Here is an 18,237-nt window from a genome sequence, read left to right as displayed (position 1 = left end):
TTTTACAAGGTTAATATAGAATCATAGAAAACCCAAGAAAATTACTTGTTCTGTTTAAAATCCCCATGACTGTTTTAAAAGAGCAGAGTTAAAACATTTGAGAGAAAACTGTCATACGAGCTACACTTTCCTACAAACAAAACAGACATCTTTTGCATAAAACTGAATATAACTGTGGCAAAGTAGTTAACAGTGTGCAGGTGCAGGTGATCAATAATCAGATAGACAACGATAATCCAGGTGTAATGATTATTTAATATTTGTATCCACTGGGCTGATGGCAAACAACGGTATATAATAACAATGTTAATGAAGCAATTCAGAGGCATACATTCCTTATTTGTAATCTACGGGTTGGCCCCAAAGTAATAACTGTCCCATTTCGAGTCAGACACACGTAACACATACACAAACACCAGTCCACAGTGTGCTCTAGTACTCATAGTGAATACAGGGCCATGATGTTGATCCGGGTTTAGTGCTGGCCTTTGGCAACAGCTCCAGATCATGTTAGCTGTCTCAATAACAACAAGCAGTATTATTAATAATGACAGACTGTGGCAAAGTGCCCGCCCCTGTGTGTATTTTCTGTTATATGTTGTGTGTTAATGTTGGTGTATAGTCATTGGTACACGGGATATAAACGGGGGTCTGTGTAACACAAGTGTTTAAAATGTGTATTTGTATTTAGGCACGAGGATTGCACAACACTTCACGTGCAAGTAAAAAGTAATAATATACGAACACGGGGAATTGCACTTTATTAATTCATGTGCAGTTGTACTGCGACTCCAACTGAGTGATTGATTAGAGGTCGAGTCTCGGTACAGCTGCATAAAAGCAGCATGTTTTCACATACTAGGGGTTGTGTGTTCGGTGAGTGGAGAACGGGATTGGAGACAGAGGTAATAATAATAATCATTAAATCAGCTCACCGTGTTTGTCTGTATAGTCCGTTTTGTGGTCTTTCCATGCATGGTGTATCATGTGGTACATGAAGGGCTGCAATGCCAGATACCACGAGTTATCCGGACATTGCTGTCCTTAATTGTGCTTAACCACTTGATTGGGGCATAGTCAGTGATGAAATCAAACAAATGTCCCAGCAGGTAATATCGTAAGGCATGAGTAGCCCGTTTAACGGCCAAACACTCCTTTTCAACCACGGAGTATTTGCGCTCCCAAGGGAGCGTGTTTTTACTGAGGTACAGCATATGGTGTTCTACTCCATTTACATTTCGAACAAGACTGTACATAAACCGACATCCAACGCATTGTGTGGAGGATGAATCTCTTAGTGAAGTCTGGAGTGATGAGAGCGGGGGTCTGGCAACTCTCTGTTTAATAGTATCCAACACCCACTGGTTGGTGCCGTTCTTTTTGGCCACTATCGCAATTGGTTTGCACCACTCACTCCTGGAATGCTCAATCATACCAAGTTCGAGCATCGCCCATACCTCTTTGCTAACTCCACTTTGTCAACTTTCTGGGATCCGGTAAGGTCTTTTTTGCACCGTGACACCTGGAGGAGAGATAATGGCATATTCAACATGGTTAGTTCTACCGGGCACGTCAGAAAAAACATCATTGAATTAACTTACACAGTTCTCGGTGCTGATCGGGAAGTAACTGTTTCCCCATCGAAAAGTCTCTGGTGCTAGAGGTCTCTAGACTGGGGCCTAAATCATCCTCTACTTCACCTGGGGCTATAAATAAGGCCCCCCTTGTCTGCCAGGGCTTTGATAAATTTATCTTTTAGTACTGCGATCAGGCTGTCTATTATCATAATTCACCTTTCCTATAACCCAAATCACTTCATATGGCTCTGCCATTTAGCACACAGTTTCGATACTGAGGTTGGAAGCAGCAGCGTTACTTTGTCTCCTAATCGAAAGGTTAGAATTCATGCATTTTTGTTGTAATGCTTGTGTTGCCAGTGCTGAGCCGATCTGAGGTTAAACAAACATTTTCCCCTTGCTTACCCGCTTCTGATGACAGATTTCATGCTGCCACATTACACTCCATTGCAGATGGGCAAGTGGCACCTAAAACAGGTAGGGGGGAAGGAGGATACAGAGGTTAGGTATCTGTCCTGCTGCTGGTATGGCAACAGGGCAGGGTAGCACCTCTATCCCAGCTGGGGGCCAACATTGGTCGCCATTTGGGCCGGCAATCTAGGAGGTCGTTGACCCAGTCCTAGTGGTGGGGGTGGAGGAGCAATGAGAGGTGGTGGTGCTCGGATGCTCCGAGGTGTTGGAGCGGTGAGTAGCCTGGACCGGCGCTGCTGGAGAGACAGAGAGAGGAAAGGTACACAGCGCTGATCGAGAGGGTCGGGCTAGCGATAATGCTTGAAGGAGAGGAGCCATTGCTGTCGTCTCTAGCGCCAGAGGGAGAAGAGGAGCCATCACTGCCATCTCCAGTGCCAGAGGGAGAGGAGCCATCGCTGCCATCTCTAGTGCCAGAGGGAAAGGAGCCATCACTGCCATCTCCAATGCCAGAGGGAGAGGAGTCTCCAGCACCAGCAGAAGAGCAGCAGGAGCTACCTCTGTCTCCACCTCCTCCATCACCAGGAGCAGAGCAGGAGGAGCTGCTTCTGTCTCCACCTCCTCCACTGCCATGGGAGGACTACTGGCTGCTCCCACCTCCACCAGCAGAGGGTGAACACCTGATGGTTCTGCCTCCACCGCCATGGGTGCACTACCTGCCGCTCCCACCTCCACCACCATGGGTGGGACTGCTCATGCCCTGCCGCACTCTGCCCAAGGATGCCTGCCACACCACTCAAGGATGCCTGCTGCTGCATATTGCCTGGGGTTGCCTGCTGCTCCCCATCACCTGTGGAGCCACCAGTTACAGGGTACAAGGGAGAAGTGGAGCTCCCGAGGGTCCGCTGCTGCTGTCGCCACCGATGGTCCGCTGCTGCCGTCACCTCCCGAGGGTCCGCTGCTACCATCACCTAGGTTCATCGACAGCTCCGCTTCGCCTAGGAAATACTGTGGCGGGAGCCCAACCAGGTGGAGCGGCAGGCTATAAAGGTGGGAGAGGTCAGGAGACCACCTGCCCCGCAGCACTTTCGCTGCAGAGAATTTGGGGGCCGGAGCCCCACAACAGGGAGCTGCCGGCTACAGAAAAGGGGGGGGAGGTCAGGAGACCACCCCCACAGACAGCCGGGTGGTTGCCAGGATTGCCTTGGCCGGAGGAGCTAGCCTATGTACAGTCAGCCTGGCCACCGTGGCTGCCACCTTTGGCCAGTTGCTACCCCTGTTCCTGCCGGGACTGTGATCTGGGGGGAAGTGGCCTTTAAGGCCATGTGTGCTGCGCACAAGGGGTGGGGCATGTATGGTGGAGTGTCCTGCCCCTTTGTTTATTTTGTATTGTTTATTATGATTTTGATTTATATATGATGGCGAAAAGTCATGTTTATATGTATTATTCAGCCAGACGAGCGAGACGCCATCCGACAGGTTATTGTTTTGTATTTCAGTAATGTAATGCACAGTAGCAACTACGAGAGGATAACTGAAGAACAGTTAAATACAGTACATCGAGTGTAAGTAGTATGCAATGTTTTTATGTTATACGTGTATTTGGGAGAAGTGAAATACGGCATTATGGCTGGGGGATAAAATAAGAGTTGGTTCTCCGACGACCCAACCCTCTCAAAGTTCACTAGCCGCCACTGCACATGTGTAGTAATCATTGGAAGCTTACTTGTGCAATGTCGTGACGTGTAGCTATAAATCCAATAACACGTTTTAGTATTAAAATACATTTTTATTTTTTGCTATACGTATTTTATTTATCTGGTTAAAAAAATAAACAGCTCATCTCTGCTCTTAAACAATAACCTTGGGTACATGTTTGTGTTTTAAGCAATAAGACAGATCATTTCCCAATTCTATTTACCATCAGCGAAACAAAGTATTTATTTATTTATTTAATTGTATACGTTAAAATGTTTAGACAGACGTACTCTCTCAATGTTATACTACAACAGTATTAAGATCTGTTATTTGCTCAAAATGACGTGGTGCTGTAAACTTTTTTTCCCCCCGATTGTCTTTATAAAAAAAATAAACGTACCAAGTTGTCTGGCATAGTAAAATACTAAATACCAAATGTTTAAATCATTGCATGAAAGGAAGTATGTTTTGTTGGTTTTATTTTTGTGAATTACAATAATTCAAGTGATTTTCATTCGTCTTTCTTCTTCTGAGCCTTTATTTGATAGCTTGCATGATGTACTGTATACCGTGATATTAAGGTTACCACAGTATTTTTTTTTTAACGGTTAACATACTTTGCAAATTTTATACCATCCCACACCTAGCAACACAAGACTGGCTGAAAATGTATGTGGACTGCACCTTTAATTGTGTCCACTTGTAACATGGGGAAACAACATGCTGCAGCTCCCATGCTCAGTGTTAGTGAAGTCCTGATCTGACAGCATGCTGTAGCTCCCATGCTCAGTGTTAGTGAAGTCCTGGTTTGACAGCATGCTGAGGGTCCCATGCTCAGTGTTAGTTAAGTCCTGAGCTCACAGCATGCTGCAGCTCCCACGTTCAGTGTTAATGAAGTCCTGCAGCAAGCACATTTCAATGCATTTGAGATATTTTCATTAACACAATCTGAGAGCTACATTTAGTAAATGTGTTGGCCACGTTGTAGAGGTGAAATCATTCGAATCCTTATACAGAAAGAGATGAGTTAACCAGGCCATGTTATAGAGGTGAAATCATTGGGTATACAGAAAGGGATGAGTTAACCAGGACATATTATAGAGGTGAAATCATTGGGTATACAGAAAGGGAAGACTGAACCCTGCCACGTTGTAGAGGTGAAATCATTGGGATCCTTAAACAGAAAGGGATGAGTTAACTAGGCCATGTTGTAGAGGTGAAATCATTGGGCTCCTTATACAGAAAGGGGTGGGTTATCCAGGCCATGCTGCAGAGGTAAAATCATAGAGATCCTTATACAGAAAGGGGCGGTTTCACCAGTCCATGTTGTAGAGGTGAAATCATTGGGATCCTAAAACAGAAAGGGATGAGTTAACTAGGCCATGTTGTACAGGTGAAATCATTGGGATCCTTATACAGAAAGGGATGAGTTAACCAGGCCATGTTAAGAACATAAGAAAATTTACAAACAGGAGGAGGACATTCGGTTTATCTTGCTTGTTTGGTTGTTAGTATCTTATTGATCTCAGAATCTCATCAAGCAGCTTCTTGAAGGATCCCAGGGTGTCAGCTTCAACAACATTACTGGGGAGTTGGTTTCAGACCCTCACATCTGTGTAAAAAAGTGCCTCCTATTTTATGTTTTGAATGCCCCTTTGTCTAATCTCCATTTGTGACCCCTGGTCCTTGTTTCTTTTTTTCAGGTCGAAAAAGTCCCTTGGGTCAATACCTTTTAGAATTTTGAATGCTTGAATTAGGTCGCCACGTAGTTTCTTTGTTCAAGACTGAATAGATTCAATTCTTTTAGCCTGTCTGCACATGATATGCATTTTAAACCCAGAATAATCTGGTCGCTCTTCTTTTCATTCTTTCTCGTGCAGCAATATCCTTTTTGTAGAGAGGTGACCAGAACTGAACACAATATTCAAGATGAGGTCTTACTAATGCATTGTACAGTTTTAACATTACTTCCCTTGATTTAAATTCAACACTTTTCACAATATATCCGAGCATCTTGTTGGCCTTTTTTATAGCTTCCCCACATTGTCTAGATGAAGACATTTCTGAGTCAACAAAAACTCCTAGGTCTTTTTCATAGATTCCTTCTTCAATTTCAGTATCTCCCATATGATATTTATAATGCACATTTTTATTTCCTGCGTGCAGTACCTTACACTTTTCTCTATTAAATGTCATTTGCCATGTGTCTGCCCAGTTCTGAATCTTGTCTAGATCATTTTGAATGACCTTTGCTGCTGCAACAGTGTTTGCCACTCCTCCTATTTTTGTGTCATCTGCAAATTTAACAAGTTTGCTTACTATACCAGAATCTAAATCATTAATGTAGATTAGGAATAGCAGAGGACCTAATACTGATCCCTGTGGTACTCCACTGGTTACCTCACTCCATTTTGAGGTTTCTCCTCTAATCAGTACTTTCTGTTTTCTACATGTTAACCACTCCATAATCCACGTACATGCGTTTCCTTGAATCCCTACTGCATTCAGTTTGAGAATTAATCTTTTATGCAGGACTTTGTCAAAAGCTTTCTGGAAATCTAAATAAACCATGTCATATGCTTTGCAATTATCCATTGTCAATGTTGTATCCTCAAAAAAATCAAGCAGGTCCCTTTCCTAAAAACATGTTGACTGTCTCCCAGGATACTGTTACATATAGACAATTTTCCATTTTGGATCTTATTATAATTTCCATAAGATTTCATAAAATAGAAGTCAGGGTTATTGGTCTATAGTTACCTGGTTCAGTTTTGTTTCCCTTTTTGTGGATTGGTATTAAGTTTGCAATTTTCCAGTCTGTTGGTACAACCCCTGTGTCAAGAGACTGTTGCATGATCTTGGTTAGCGGTTTGTAAATAACTTCTTTCATTTCTTTCAGTACTATTGGGAGGATCTCATCCAGCCCAGGGGATTTGTTTATTTTAAGATCTCCTAGTCCCTTTAACACTTCTGCCTCGGTTATGCTAAAGTTATTTAAAACTGGATAGGAACAGGTTGACATGTGGGGCATGTTGTCCATATCCTCCTTTGTAAAAACTTGTGAAAAGTAATAATTTAATATATTTGCTATTTCTTTCCTTCGTCAATGATTTTGCCATTTGTATCTCTTAGACATATAACCTCCTCTTTGAATGTTCTCTTGCTGTTGTAATATTGGAAAAAATATTTTGGAATTGGTTTTAGCCCCCTTAGCAATGTTCATTTCTATCTCTCTCTTGGCCTTTCAAACTTTCTTTTTGACTTGCGTTTGCAGTTCCGTGTACTCTTTCTGTGTACTTTGATTTTCATCCCTTTTCAACACTGTAAAGTACCTTTTTTGCTGAATTTTTTTTTTAATTGTTCTATTAAACCATTCTGGCAATTTAGTTTTAGATTTAGATTTGTCCACTTTTAGGTTGTAATTGTTTTGTGCCTCTAGTACTACATTTTTAAAAAATAGCCATCCTTTTTCCGTGGATGTTTTCTCTATTTTACTCCAATCTACTTCTGTTAGTCTTTATTTCATACCTTCATAATTTCCCTTTCTAAAATTGTAAACCTTAGCTTTAGTCATTACTTTTTGATTTTTAAAAAGCACTTAAAATGAGACCATGTTGTGGTCTGAGTTTGCTAGTGGTTCTCTGACCTGTTTTAGTTATTCTGTCTTCATTATTTGAAATGACTAAATCAAGGCATGCCTCCCTCTTATTCAGTGCCTTGACAAATTGCATTAGGAAGCAGTCATTTGTCATTTCCACCATTTAAATTTCATCCGTCGTGCTACCCATCGGATTTTCCCATTTCATATGGGGGAAGTTGAAATCCCCCGTTAGTATGGCTTCTCCTTTGCTGCACGCATTTTTAATGTCATTGTATAACAGATTATTTTGCTCGCCGTCTGAATCTGGAGGTCTATAGCATGCTCCTATTATTATGCCCTTTGAATTTTTGTCCGTTATTCTGACCTATATTGATTTGGTTTTGTTTTCTTTGTCCAGATTTAACACCTGTGCCTCAAGACTGATTATTATGTATAGCGCTACCCCTCTGCCTGTCCTGCCTGTCTTCCTATGCAGTGTATACCCAAGAATACTATATTCGTCCCCATCATTTTCAGACAACCAAGTTTCAGCAACACCTATCACATCATAGTTACTTCTTAATGCAGTAGCTTCAAGTTCTAAAATTGTTTCTGATACGTCTAGCATTAAGATAAATAAATTTAATGGTTGTCTTACCCGAGTTGTCGTCCTTGTTTTTATGTGGTCTCCCTTCTGTTTTTTTGTTGATTTCTCCCCCCTTCCTTTCCAGTTTAAATGCTTCTGAACCTGCGAGAGGATCTTTTCTCCAAGTAGATTGGTTCCCTTTTTATTTGTGCTGTCTGTTCTGCCTATACAGATAGTCCTTGTTGTAGAATGTGCTCCAGTGATCAAGATAGGTGAAGCCTTCCAGTGTGCACCATGTCTTCAGCCATGCATTTAGATTAATTATTTCCAGCTGTCCATATGGTCCTTTGCAAGGTGCCGGCAGCATCCCAGAAAATACCACAGTTTTGGTTTTCTCTTTTAATTTCCTTTCTAGCTCTCTCAATTTGTTTTGCAGGGATTTTGGTCTGTCTCTTCCAGTGTTGTTTGTACCAATGTGGACAACTACTACCGGGTCGTCTCCTGTTCGTTTTAGAGCCTGTCCACGTTCTCAGTGATGCGTGTGACGGAGGCTTCTGGAAGGCAGCACACTGTTGTAGTAAAGGGGTCGAAACTGTGAACTGAACTTGCTGTGTTTCTCAACATGGAGTCCCCAACAATCAATACAACAATGTTGTAGAGGTGAAATCATTGGGATCCTTATACAGGAATGGGTGGGTTAACCAGGCCATGTTGTAGAGGTGAAATCATTGGGATTCTTATACAGAAACATATGACTTAACTAGACCATATTGTACAGGTGAAATCATTGGGGATAAAAAAAGGGATGAGTTAACCAGGCCATGTTCTAGAGGTGAAATCATTGGGATCCTTATAAAAAAAGGGATGAGTTCACCAGGCCATGTTCTAGAGGTGAAATCATTGGGATCTTTATAAAAAAAGGGATGAGTTAACCAGGCCATGTTCTAGAGGTGAGATCGTTGAGATCCTTATACAGAAAGGGATGAGTTAACCACATCATGTTGTAGAGGTGAAATCATTAGGTATTAGGGATGGGACGGTATGAAATTTGCATGGTATGACGACCGTTAAAAAAAAATACTGTGGTAATCTTAATATTGAGAGGAATGGTAGTTCCTCTTACAAGTTAGAAAAACTTGTTTGAAACTACCAAGAGTCTCTACACAGCTCCAAGAGTTTTGCTGTTTTTCACCATGTTGCAGTGGCAAAACTAAATCACTTAGAATTACCATCTGTATTAGTACCAAAAGTCTGAAACTTTCTTACATCAAATGTGAAAAAAACAAACACCTCTTTTACACAATGAGATATAAGTCGTCAAACTAAGGTAAAATTGATTTGTTAAACTTTTGTTGAAAACTTTCTGCTCCATTCTAGAAATGCTATATTTCCTGTTTGAGAATTTCTGGTTTCCTGTTTGGTAGAATGTAGTGCTCTGGGCAGAGCCACCTATGGAGTGCCATACTCAGAGCCAGTTTTCTACATAGGTTAATGTGTAGCAGAGGATGCTGGGAGTGAGAAATATGGTAGGGGAAAGCTGAATTATTATCGTTGTGTTTCATTATTAGTTATTGTTAAGTTCCAATATTGTTAAATGCATTACCTTGTAATTGTTGTTACCCTTCCTGTGTTATTTGTGTAATATGTGGATGTCACCTTGAGAGGCAGACTAGTGCTCTGGGGTGGGGAAGGGCTGTCTGTGTCTATATAGGAGTGCGTGGATGGTGCTGATTTGCTGTAGCCGCATAATAAACTGCATTAAATGCAAGATCTTTTGTGTGTGTCTCCAATAATTCTCGTGCTCTCTACAGTATTATAAATGTATAAATCAATTAAGAAATAGTAACTAGAAAAGTACACATCGTAGTTATTGATTTGGCTGATGCGTTTATCCATAGCAATTGACATGTATATACCTATGTAAAAAGTACAAGTTTTATGTAAAATATATATATATATATATATATTTGTTAAGAGGAACGGTAGTTCCTCATACAAGTTAGAAAAACTTGTCGGAAACTGTCGAGATTTAGTTATACAACGAGATACTAGAGATCCATTGCTTGCAGCATCTGTGGAGTTTATTTTATTTATTTATTTATTTATTTATTTAAGTTATACGATTATTTGCAAATGTTTTATGTTGTTATGTAAAGTATAGGTTACATAGACTGATTCCAGTAAGCAGTATCATTTTGTTAGGTTTTATTTTAGAATTATTCAAAGGGCAATTTTGCTGTAAAGTTCTAAATAAAATTAAGAAATAATTATCAGGGACAGATGCAAGTTGGAGACAGTCTAAACAAGTGAAGCTCTGAATGTAATTGTTCTTCCAATGGTAAGGCTTACTGTGGGTATCAGTGCACTGAATAGGTTAGTGGAATTTTATGTGTTTATGTCTCATTGACTGTAACCAAATGTAAACCTGTGACTCCCTGTTTCTGCGCTGAACCAAAACACACACAGACAAATAAATTGTTTATTTGTTGTTAACTCCTCGATTTTTATATTAGGTAAGCCACTTAATAATCAAAGTAACAGGGTTAAGTTTAATAAATAATAAATAGAATAACACACCTGATGTCATATTATAGGTTTAACAGTAAAGAAAATATTGGCACAGACAAGGAGGAGTTATCTCATTGAATTCGAAGACACTTTATCATTATTATTGTTTGGTACTGAAAACATGCGTACATTTCAAGCTTTGCATATGGTTCGTATCAAATTAGCTTTATATAGGGCTTCTTTGTATCTGAATATCTCTTAGGGAGTTCAAAGCAACCCACAAACACATATGAGTGAGTCTATGGGGCTGACGGACCACTTTAAGAGTGCAGAAAACATATACCATGTTCACAGCGCTGTATGTTGCATAAATGTAGAATTGTATAAGAACAATAACTGCAGGCAGATGGACACACACACACGGATGACGTTTCTCACATTTTTATATGGCACAAATGCAGCTCCACAATCAGGATATATATATATATATATATAATATATATATATATATATATATATATAATATATATATATATATATATATATAGATATATAGATGCAAAACATGATATATGCTATTTGCACCAAAACTGAGCTAAAAGTAGGATCATTCATCTCACAGTGCCTACTTTCTGATGTTCAGTGTCATTTGTACTCAAAACACTATATACACCACGTTAAATACAACTCAAATGATCGTTTCTTTCCATAACTCATTATACACCAGACTTAGTGTGAAGTCATTTTACAAAATTGTGGAGATTTATACTTGGTTATAACCCTGACTGAAGATGTTTTTAGGAAAGGGGGTCGGTTGTATTAATGAGGTCAAACAATAGGTCACGTTTTACTAATAATTTTACAACTAATAAACAAACAATTACCATAATGAACACTATCGTACTATGTTGCTTAAAACATAATAACACAATATTCATAATAAAGTTGAGTTCTTATTTATAAACAGTAACACATTTAAAGCTTGGGACTCCCTGTCTGTAGCTTGGTGTTGTTTACGTTATCTTCAGCATATTTTAAGTGATTGAAAGCTGAAATTACTTTTTTAAAAACACACTTTTCTTATACCAATACAGTATTGGTAAGCGATAATTAGTTTGTTTGAAAACCAGCCTTTAATCACTGATAATAGGTGCACAGGCGGCAATTCCCTGAATGCTGCGGGGCTCAAGCACCAATGGGAGAAAATAAGATTCTGCACAGTGCAAATAAATCACCTGTTCTGTCAAATTATAGTGTGGATGCTTCACAAGCAGAACTGTTATTGCAGCATTTAAAAATATAAAATCCATTTATACAAAGTCTCCCAGCTTTCTAGAAAAGATCTGTGTTTCCCTTGTTTTTCTTTTGTATTTGTTTTGCTCTCATTAGTAAATATAGTAGATACAGTGTCCATCAATTCTGGCAGATTCTACTGTACTTGAAGTGGTTTCCTCCAACTGCTAATTAAAAAAAATAGCCACCTAGCTATTTCATCCCGAGGGCTCAACCTGCGTCATGCCTACTGTAGATGCCTGTAACCAGATCCAGACCGTCGTGCTTCATTATATGCCTGGAGAGGACATTCATCTTATGGACTGTGGATTGCCCTTGTAACTTCCAGAGAAATGTGCTGAAAAAAATGAAGGCTGATTGCAGTCGTACTGCTGGACTGGAAACTACCATACGAGTCAAAATAGCCTGCAAACTGCAAACTGGCTGCAAACTGGTGCTTTGCAAGAACATTGACATTGCCAGTGGTCTCATCAATGGGGCATTAGGGAAGCTTCAAGCTGTTTCTTACTATCTGTAAAACATAAGTATGGTCAAAACCATAACCATCTCATTTAACAATGGAGTCACCCATAACTTTGAATTGAAATCATGGACAGAGTCTACATTGTTAGAGAGCAGTTCTCAGTCATTGGTGCTCATGCAATCACCATTCACAAATGCCAGGGTATGACTCTAAAAACAGTTAGGATGGATCTTGGTAACTCCATTTCCTCCAATGGACAAAGTTTCGTTGCACTTTCCAGAGTTAAATCCTTAAGTGGTGTCCACCTTATCAACTTTTTGCTCTTTGTTTGACTTGAAGTGACTGAGACACACACACACTGAGAAACACACACACTACAACACACAGTCAACACACAGTGTGTGACTCTCTCAGTGTGTGTGAGTCTCAGTCACTTCAAGTCAAACAAAGAGCATTTCAAGTGGAGTGATAAAGTGGAGCCAAGCAATCAAAAAAAGGCACCAAGTCAGAAGCAAGAATTGTGTGAATCTTGGGCCCCAGCACCTTTCCAATTGTGCCTGTTTGCTTGATGCTTAACAAGACTGGCCTAATTGCGAAAACGAACGACATTTTATCATTATACCATGATGCGGTGAACAACCTTGTCAACGCTACATTAAATAAATAAATTAACGACATTTAAACAAATATACTAAATCTGTGATAAGTGATGTATAAATTAACAATAAATAAACTAAATACAACAATAAAGTTAATGTTATTCAATTACATTAAACTGACTGTTGATAATATAGACAAATGTAAACAGACCACGTTCAAAATGTGTTCTGTGCTGCAAGGTTGGAGAAGGCATTTCTAAAAGCTGCACATGACGTCAGAAAGTCAGCAGCCAAGAGCAGCCGGTTCTTTTGAGATTTGACGTTGTACAGAAAGTCAAAACAGCAAGAGCAGAAGCTAGCGGTAACAGAAAAGCAGGGCTCATTGACGAGGTTAACTTCTGTAGTCGTTGGGACAGTTTCTTTCAAAACATTCACTAAATAGGAGTATCAGTTCACAAAAAAGATCTTCCTCAGACACTTTGCTAAGGCTGCAAGTACCATTGCTTGATTTAGAAGAAGCTTGTTTGCTGTTGAAAAAAAAAAAAAAAAAAACTGCTGTATAAAGGAAAGCAATGCTGTTATAATCGGTTGTTACGATAATCGGGAATGCTAGAATAAATGGAACATGTATTAATACCGTTAATGTACCTTCAACACGGTAAATCCAAAAACCGGATACCAACCCATCCCTTCTTGATGCACACAAAGTCCCATTTTTTCTTCGTCATGGTTCTTGCCTTGCTGGTGAGCATTTGCTGAAGTAAAGCTCCTTCATTGCACTAATGGAGTACTTTGTCAGACACTATAAGCAGACCACTAATAGTCTACCACATGGTTAAACCATGCAATAATGTACCAGAATGCACCATTTTAATCACTTTTTTTTTTTTCAAAAAAGTTCCACTGGGACCCTCCCACATAAACTTGAGGAAGGGGCAGTACCTAGACCTCCATATGCCTTTGGGTGGATGTGGGAGATTATATGAAGAAGAGCTGCAGTAAATTTAAACTGTCTGGTCTGTAAATCTTAATAAAGCTCTGGGACCCATAGTGTTGTGTTCTTCCTTCATTTTCATTTCACTGTTTGTACATTTTGTACTTCCTATTTGGTTAGGGTTAAGGGCATTGGTTTTCCACTTTCTCTTATTAAAATGTTGTTTGTTTATTTCGGAGTGTTATTATCAGGTTGAATAACACTGACAGGTATTTTTCAAACTTATATAGACATGATACTAGCTTATGTATTCCAAATATGACAGCGAAAAGACCTTTTGTTTAAATGTATGCGGGCAGACGAAAGCCGTCCACTATTTAATATTATGTTGATTCAGCAGGGAAAGGGTTAACTTCCTCTCCCTGCCTTCACATGTGGAATGCAGGTGGTCAGGAGATAAAAGATTGCCAGTAATTTTCTCCTGACCACCTGCTATATAAGGTCTCGCTCTCCGTGTGCGAGTCTGAGTTGGAGAGAGGTGTGTTGCATGTAAACTGCAAAGAAACAAAATGATTTCTATTTACTAAACCACCCTGAAGGTACTCAAATCCTTTGTTTGTTTGTGTTTGTTTGTTTATTTTGGCCTGCAAGCCATTTTCTTTTGTATAAGTTATGTGTTAAATGAATATACTGCACAGCCACACAGTTTTGCAATGCAGTCCGGTGTTTGTATTCTGCTTCCTGGCCTGACGTCATCCATCTCAAATCAACCTGTTACACAACTTAACAGCAGATTGGAGGCTCCCCTCACAGCTCTGCCATGTGAACAACCCCTGCTATTCACCAGGCCTACAGAAAGATTGCCCATTGTAACAAATGATATTGTGGTTTTGTGATATGAAATAATATCCACAGGGACAGTGTGAGACCACCAAATCCTGAGTCCACTGTTCCTCCCAGACTACTCGGAGGAGTCTGAAGCCTTTCATTTAAAAGGGTCTATATATATCTATCTATCTATCTATATATCTATCTATCTATCTATCTATCTATCTATATATATAAATTAAAAAGCTCGTGTTATTTTTCGTGGGCAGTGTGTGTTTAATTGACCTGAAGCATCTTTGTAGCACCGGTATTTCAATTTTCTACAAAGTTTATGATTTTAAATAATATGTTTATTACCCTTAAAAATTAGTACTTTTGGAGAAATTACGAAGCTCACAGGAGCAAGAAGTGAATGTCTCTCTGTGACAAGACTAGTGATGACGTCAGACATGGAAGAAACACAGTGCTGTGAGGTGAAATGTGAATTGTGCTGTTGCGCAGTTTAATAAATGAAACAGAAAATAAAAGTTTGAACAAAAACAGCACACGGCACTTTGGCCAAAGTAAATAGACAAACAAAATGGACTAACAGACAGACAAACAAACAAACACTGTGAGTCTAAACAAATAAGTATCGTGTTGGTCCTTCAAGCACAAAATAGCAATGGTTAATTATTAGTTTACGTTATCTTTCTCTCCTCTCATCCATTCTTTACTCACCAAACACCCAACCCTGAGCGAGTGAAATGTGCATCTATATATACTGTTGTGCTGGGATTCAGTTATTAATTATTCACTTGAATCCCAGCATGTGAACTAATTTTGCAATCCCGTGCTCACATATTACGTACTTTAAATGCATGTGAAGTGAAGTGCAATCCCTGTGCCTAAATACGCTATATATTTTAAATCACTCGTGCTACACAGACCCATTTATATCCCGTGCAGCAATATGATGAACAGGGTGATGCTATTATTACACCACATTCTGCCCTATTAAATGATATGAAAGTAATCCCCTCCAATTTTTTAGTTACATTTGATGTCACCGGTTTGTTTACAAACATACCAAATACAGGTATTGACTTGGCTAATTTCTATTTAAAAATAAAATATGGTCGAGCACAAAAGATCAATTTGTGATGTACATTAATTCTGTAAATAGTAATTTAATATGTAAATGTGAATTTGATCTAGATAGGATACAGTTTTTTGGATCTCGAAAGGGGAGAATAAACCCTTCAAACTGCTGTATTCAACAAACCAATGGATCGGAATTCATTGCTTTTAGCAAAAAGTCAACATCTTCATTTGCTTATAAGAAATATACAAGTCAATTATTAAGAGTAAGAAGGAATTGTGGTACAGAATTACAATTTAAGATTAAATTGGATGAAATGTACTCTAAATTTATCACCTTAAAGAATCAATGTACAAAGCCAAATAATGTGATCAGAAAATACTCCTTAAAAAGTAAGAGAAAAATACAAACAGTAATTCAATTATGTGTTTCACCTCTGAATTGAATTATTTGTCTAATGACATGAAGGGGTAGTTTTAAAATACTAGCAGATATTAAGAAGTGACACATCTCTGAATTCAATAATAGAAGAACAACCTTATTTTGCCTTCAAAAGTAAAAAGAATATTAGGGGCAGATTGGTTCATTCATTCAGTCCAAAACTGGACAAAACCACTACATGGTTATCTAATCCTCCAGATGGTAATTTTAAATGTGGGTGGTGTGTTCAAACACAATAAATGCCAAAACTTTTAAACATCCAAGATCAGGCAAAAAGAAAATTAAGGGCTTTATTAACTCTAATACTACAGGAGTAATTTATATGCTAACTTGTCCATGCAGACTGGTCTATATACTGTAGGTCAAACGAAAAGAATCCTGAAAGTAAGGATCTCTGAACATAAAGCAGCTATCAGGAATCAAAATCAAGACTATGCAATAGCTAAACCCTGTAAAACAGCTGGTCATGGATCATCCCCACACTCTATGATTTGTGGGGGTGGAGAAAGTTACTTTACCAACTCGAGATGGCAATCTAATACATTTATTATTATGGAGAGCAGCATATTGTGTATTTGCCCTCCAAACTTCAGAACCCATTGGTCTCAATGACGGAAGGAATCAATATGTTGCCCTTAATTTGAAATTTCTTATGTACAAAAATTACTGTGGAGGCTTCTAGGGAGTAGGTAGTTTCTGTATTTTGTTTTCCAATATGAAATTTATAATAGGTCAAGTATATTGGTATGTTTCTAATGGTATTTTTTTAATGTTGACATAATTATGAATATTGTATTTTAAATGTTGTTGGGCATGCCTAGGATAATGGATTGATTTTCATAATGATGTAAATTTAATTAATTATATTGTTTCATTCCTCAGTGGTGCAAACATCATATGAAGTATTTTTTTCTTTCAATCCCCCCCCATCAGTTTGCTTGCCTTGGCTTCCGACAGTCTGTTACTGCTTTACCATCTTGGTCATTTCAGCCCAGCAGTATTTTCTGGGTTAAAGCATGTTACCAGCTGAATGAATGTCATTCAATACGGGGAGTGGTTGACTGGTTATTGACAGGAAAGAAGCCAGGGGAAGGGGTGGGGACAATTTTTCCTTCCAGGGGAAGTTTCCCTCCAAATGCAAAGTGGTTAAAAGCACAGTTCATTTTATAATCATCTATTTTATTAGCGACAATTGTTGGCATGGGTACAGGACAGTTACCTAACTGTCTTTGCTGGTGTTCCCTGCCTGAATCATTTATTTCCTTTACAGAAGTTAAACTTTTGCGGTCCTATGTCAGACCAGATCCAACATTACAATTTTCCCTTTCCAATCCGACATCAAAAAGACGTAAAGCACCGGTCTGTAGTCGTTTTTCCTCTGGAAAAAGCAGAGAAACCTTTTCAATGGCCGAGTGAGATCGATAGGAGCTGAATGAAGCCGTAAAAAAGGTGTTCTGAGCATACACATAACCTCTGCCGCAGAGATACAATTGTCATAACAAAGAGATAGCTGCTTTTGCACCACAGACATTTTGCAGAGCTTTTTGAGATGTTATAAAATAATGACTTGGATCACATTATTGGGAGTTTGGTGATAAAACGAGTGATCAGGTGAGGATTTATCAGTATGCACGTCTGTAAAGTAGTATGTAAAAAATGCAGCAAACAAGGGGTGGGGCTTGGATAGAGATGCAGTAGCGATGTCCTTTTGTTGTGCACTGCCTTTTAAACCTGTTTTACTCTGAAAAATATTTTAAACGGTGCTTGTGAAAATAAATTGGACCTGACGCGTCTGACAGACGCTGAATAAATGAATAAATGGATTGCTAAGGGTTAATAATGGTATGTGCTTCCTCTAAAAAGGATGTACTGTCTTCATGGCTCTATCACCCTGGAACTCATTCAGATAATGATTTGCTTTTGTTTTCAGATACTTTTGGCTGGCCTTGAGATGGATAAGACTCACAGTAAAGTCTTAGTTAAAGATGAAGAGCTGTCTTCACTCAGAAAAACCAAGAAACTGGAGGTGATCTGGGAAGACGTGACCCCCAAAAAGATTACCGATATACGGCGTCTGACCTATAACCTCTCACAACACAAGGGGATGCTATGCAAGGAAGAGTTTGAGCGGACTGTTCTGACAATTGTTTATACAGCGTACAAGCTAGCACAGGTCACAGGGCACCAGAAAGAGGTTTGGGCCGAGTCCTTTGTAAACCTCTATAAGGCCATAAAAGACGA

At 39.1% G+C, this 18,237-nt stretch overlaps 1 protein-coding gene across 1 annotated transcript in view; it reads left to right on the top strand.

Moving 5' to 3' along the window:
* Positions 1-18,237, top strand: part of LOC121317895 (protein FAM180A-like) — a 64,005-nt gene that overhangs the window by 32,908 nt on the left and 12,860 nt on the right. The window contains exon 3 of the mRNA XM_041253987.1: positions 17,927-18,223. Within this exon, the coding sequence (XP_041109921.1) occupies positions 17,927-18,223 (297 nt within the window). The remainder of the gene's footprint in view (positions 1-17,926; positions 18,224-18,237) is intronic.

This window comes from Polyodon spathula, chromosome 7, assembly GCF_017654505.1.
Source record: "Polyodon spathula isolate WHYD16114869_AA chromosome 7, ASM1765450v1, whole genome shotgun sequence".
NCBI classification, from domain to species: Eukaryota; Metazoa; Chordata; class Actinopteri; order Acipenseriformes; family Polyodontidae; genus Polyodon; species Polyodon spathula.
Note: the sequence above shows the minus strand (reverse complement) of the source record. Positions and strands in the feature narration are given on the sequence as shown.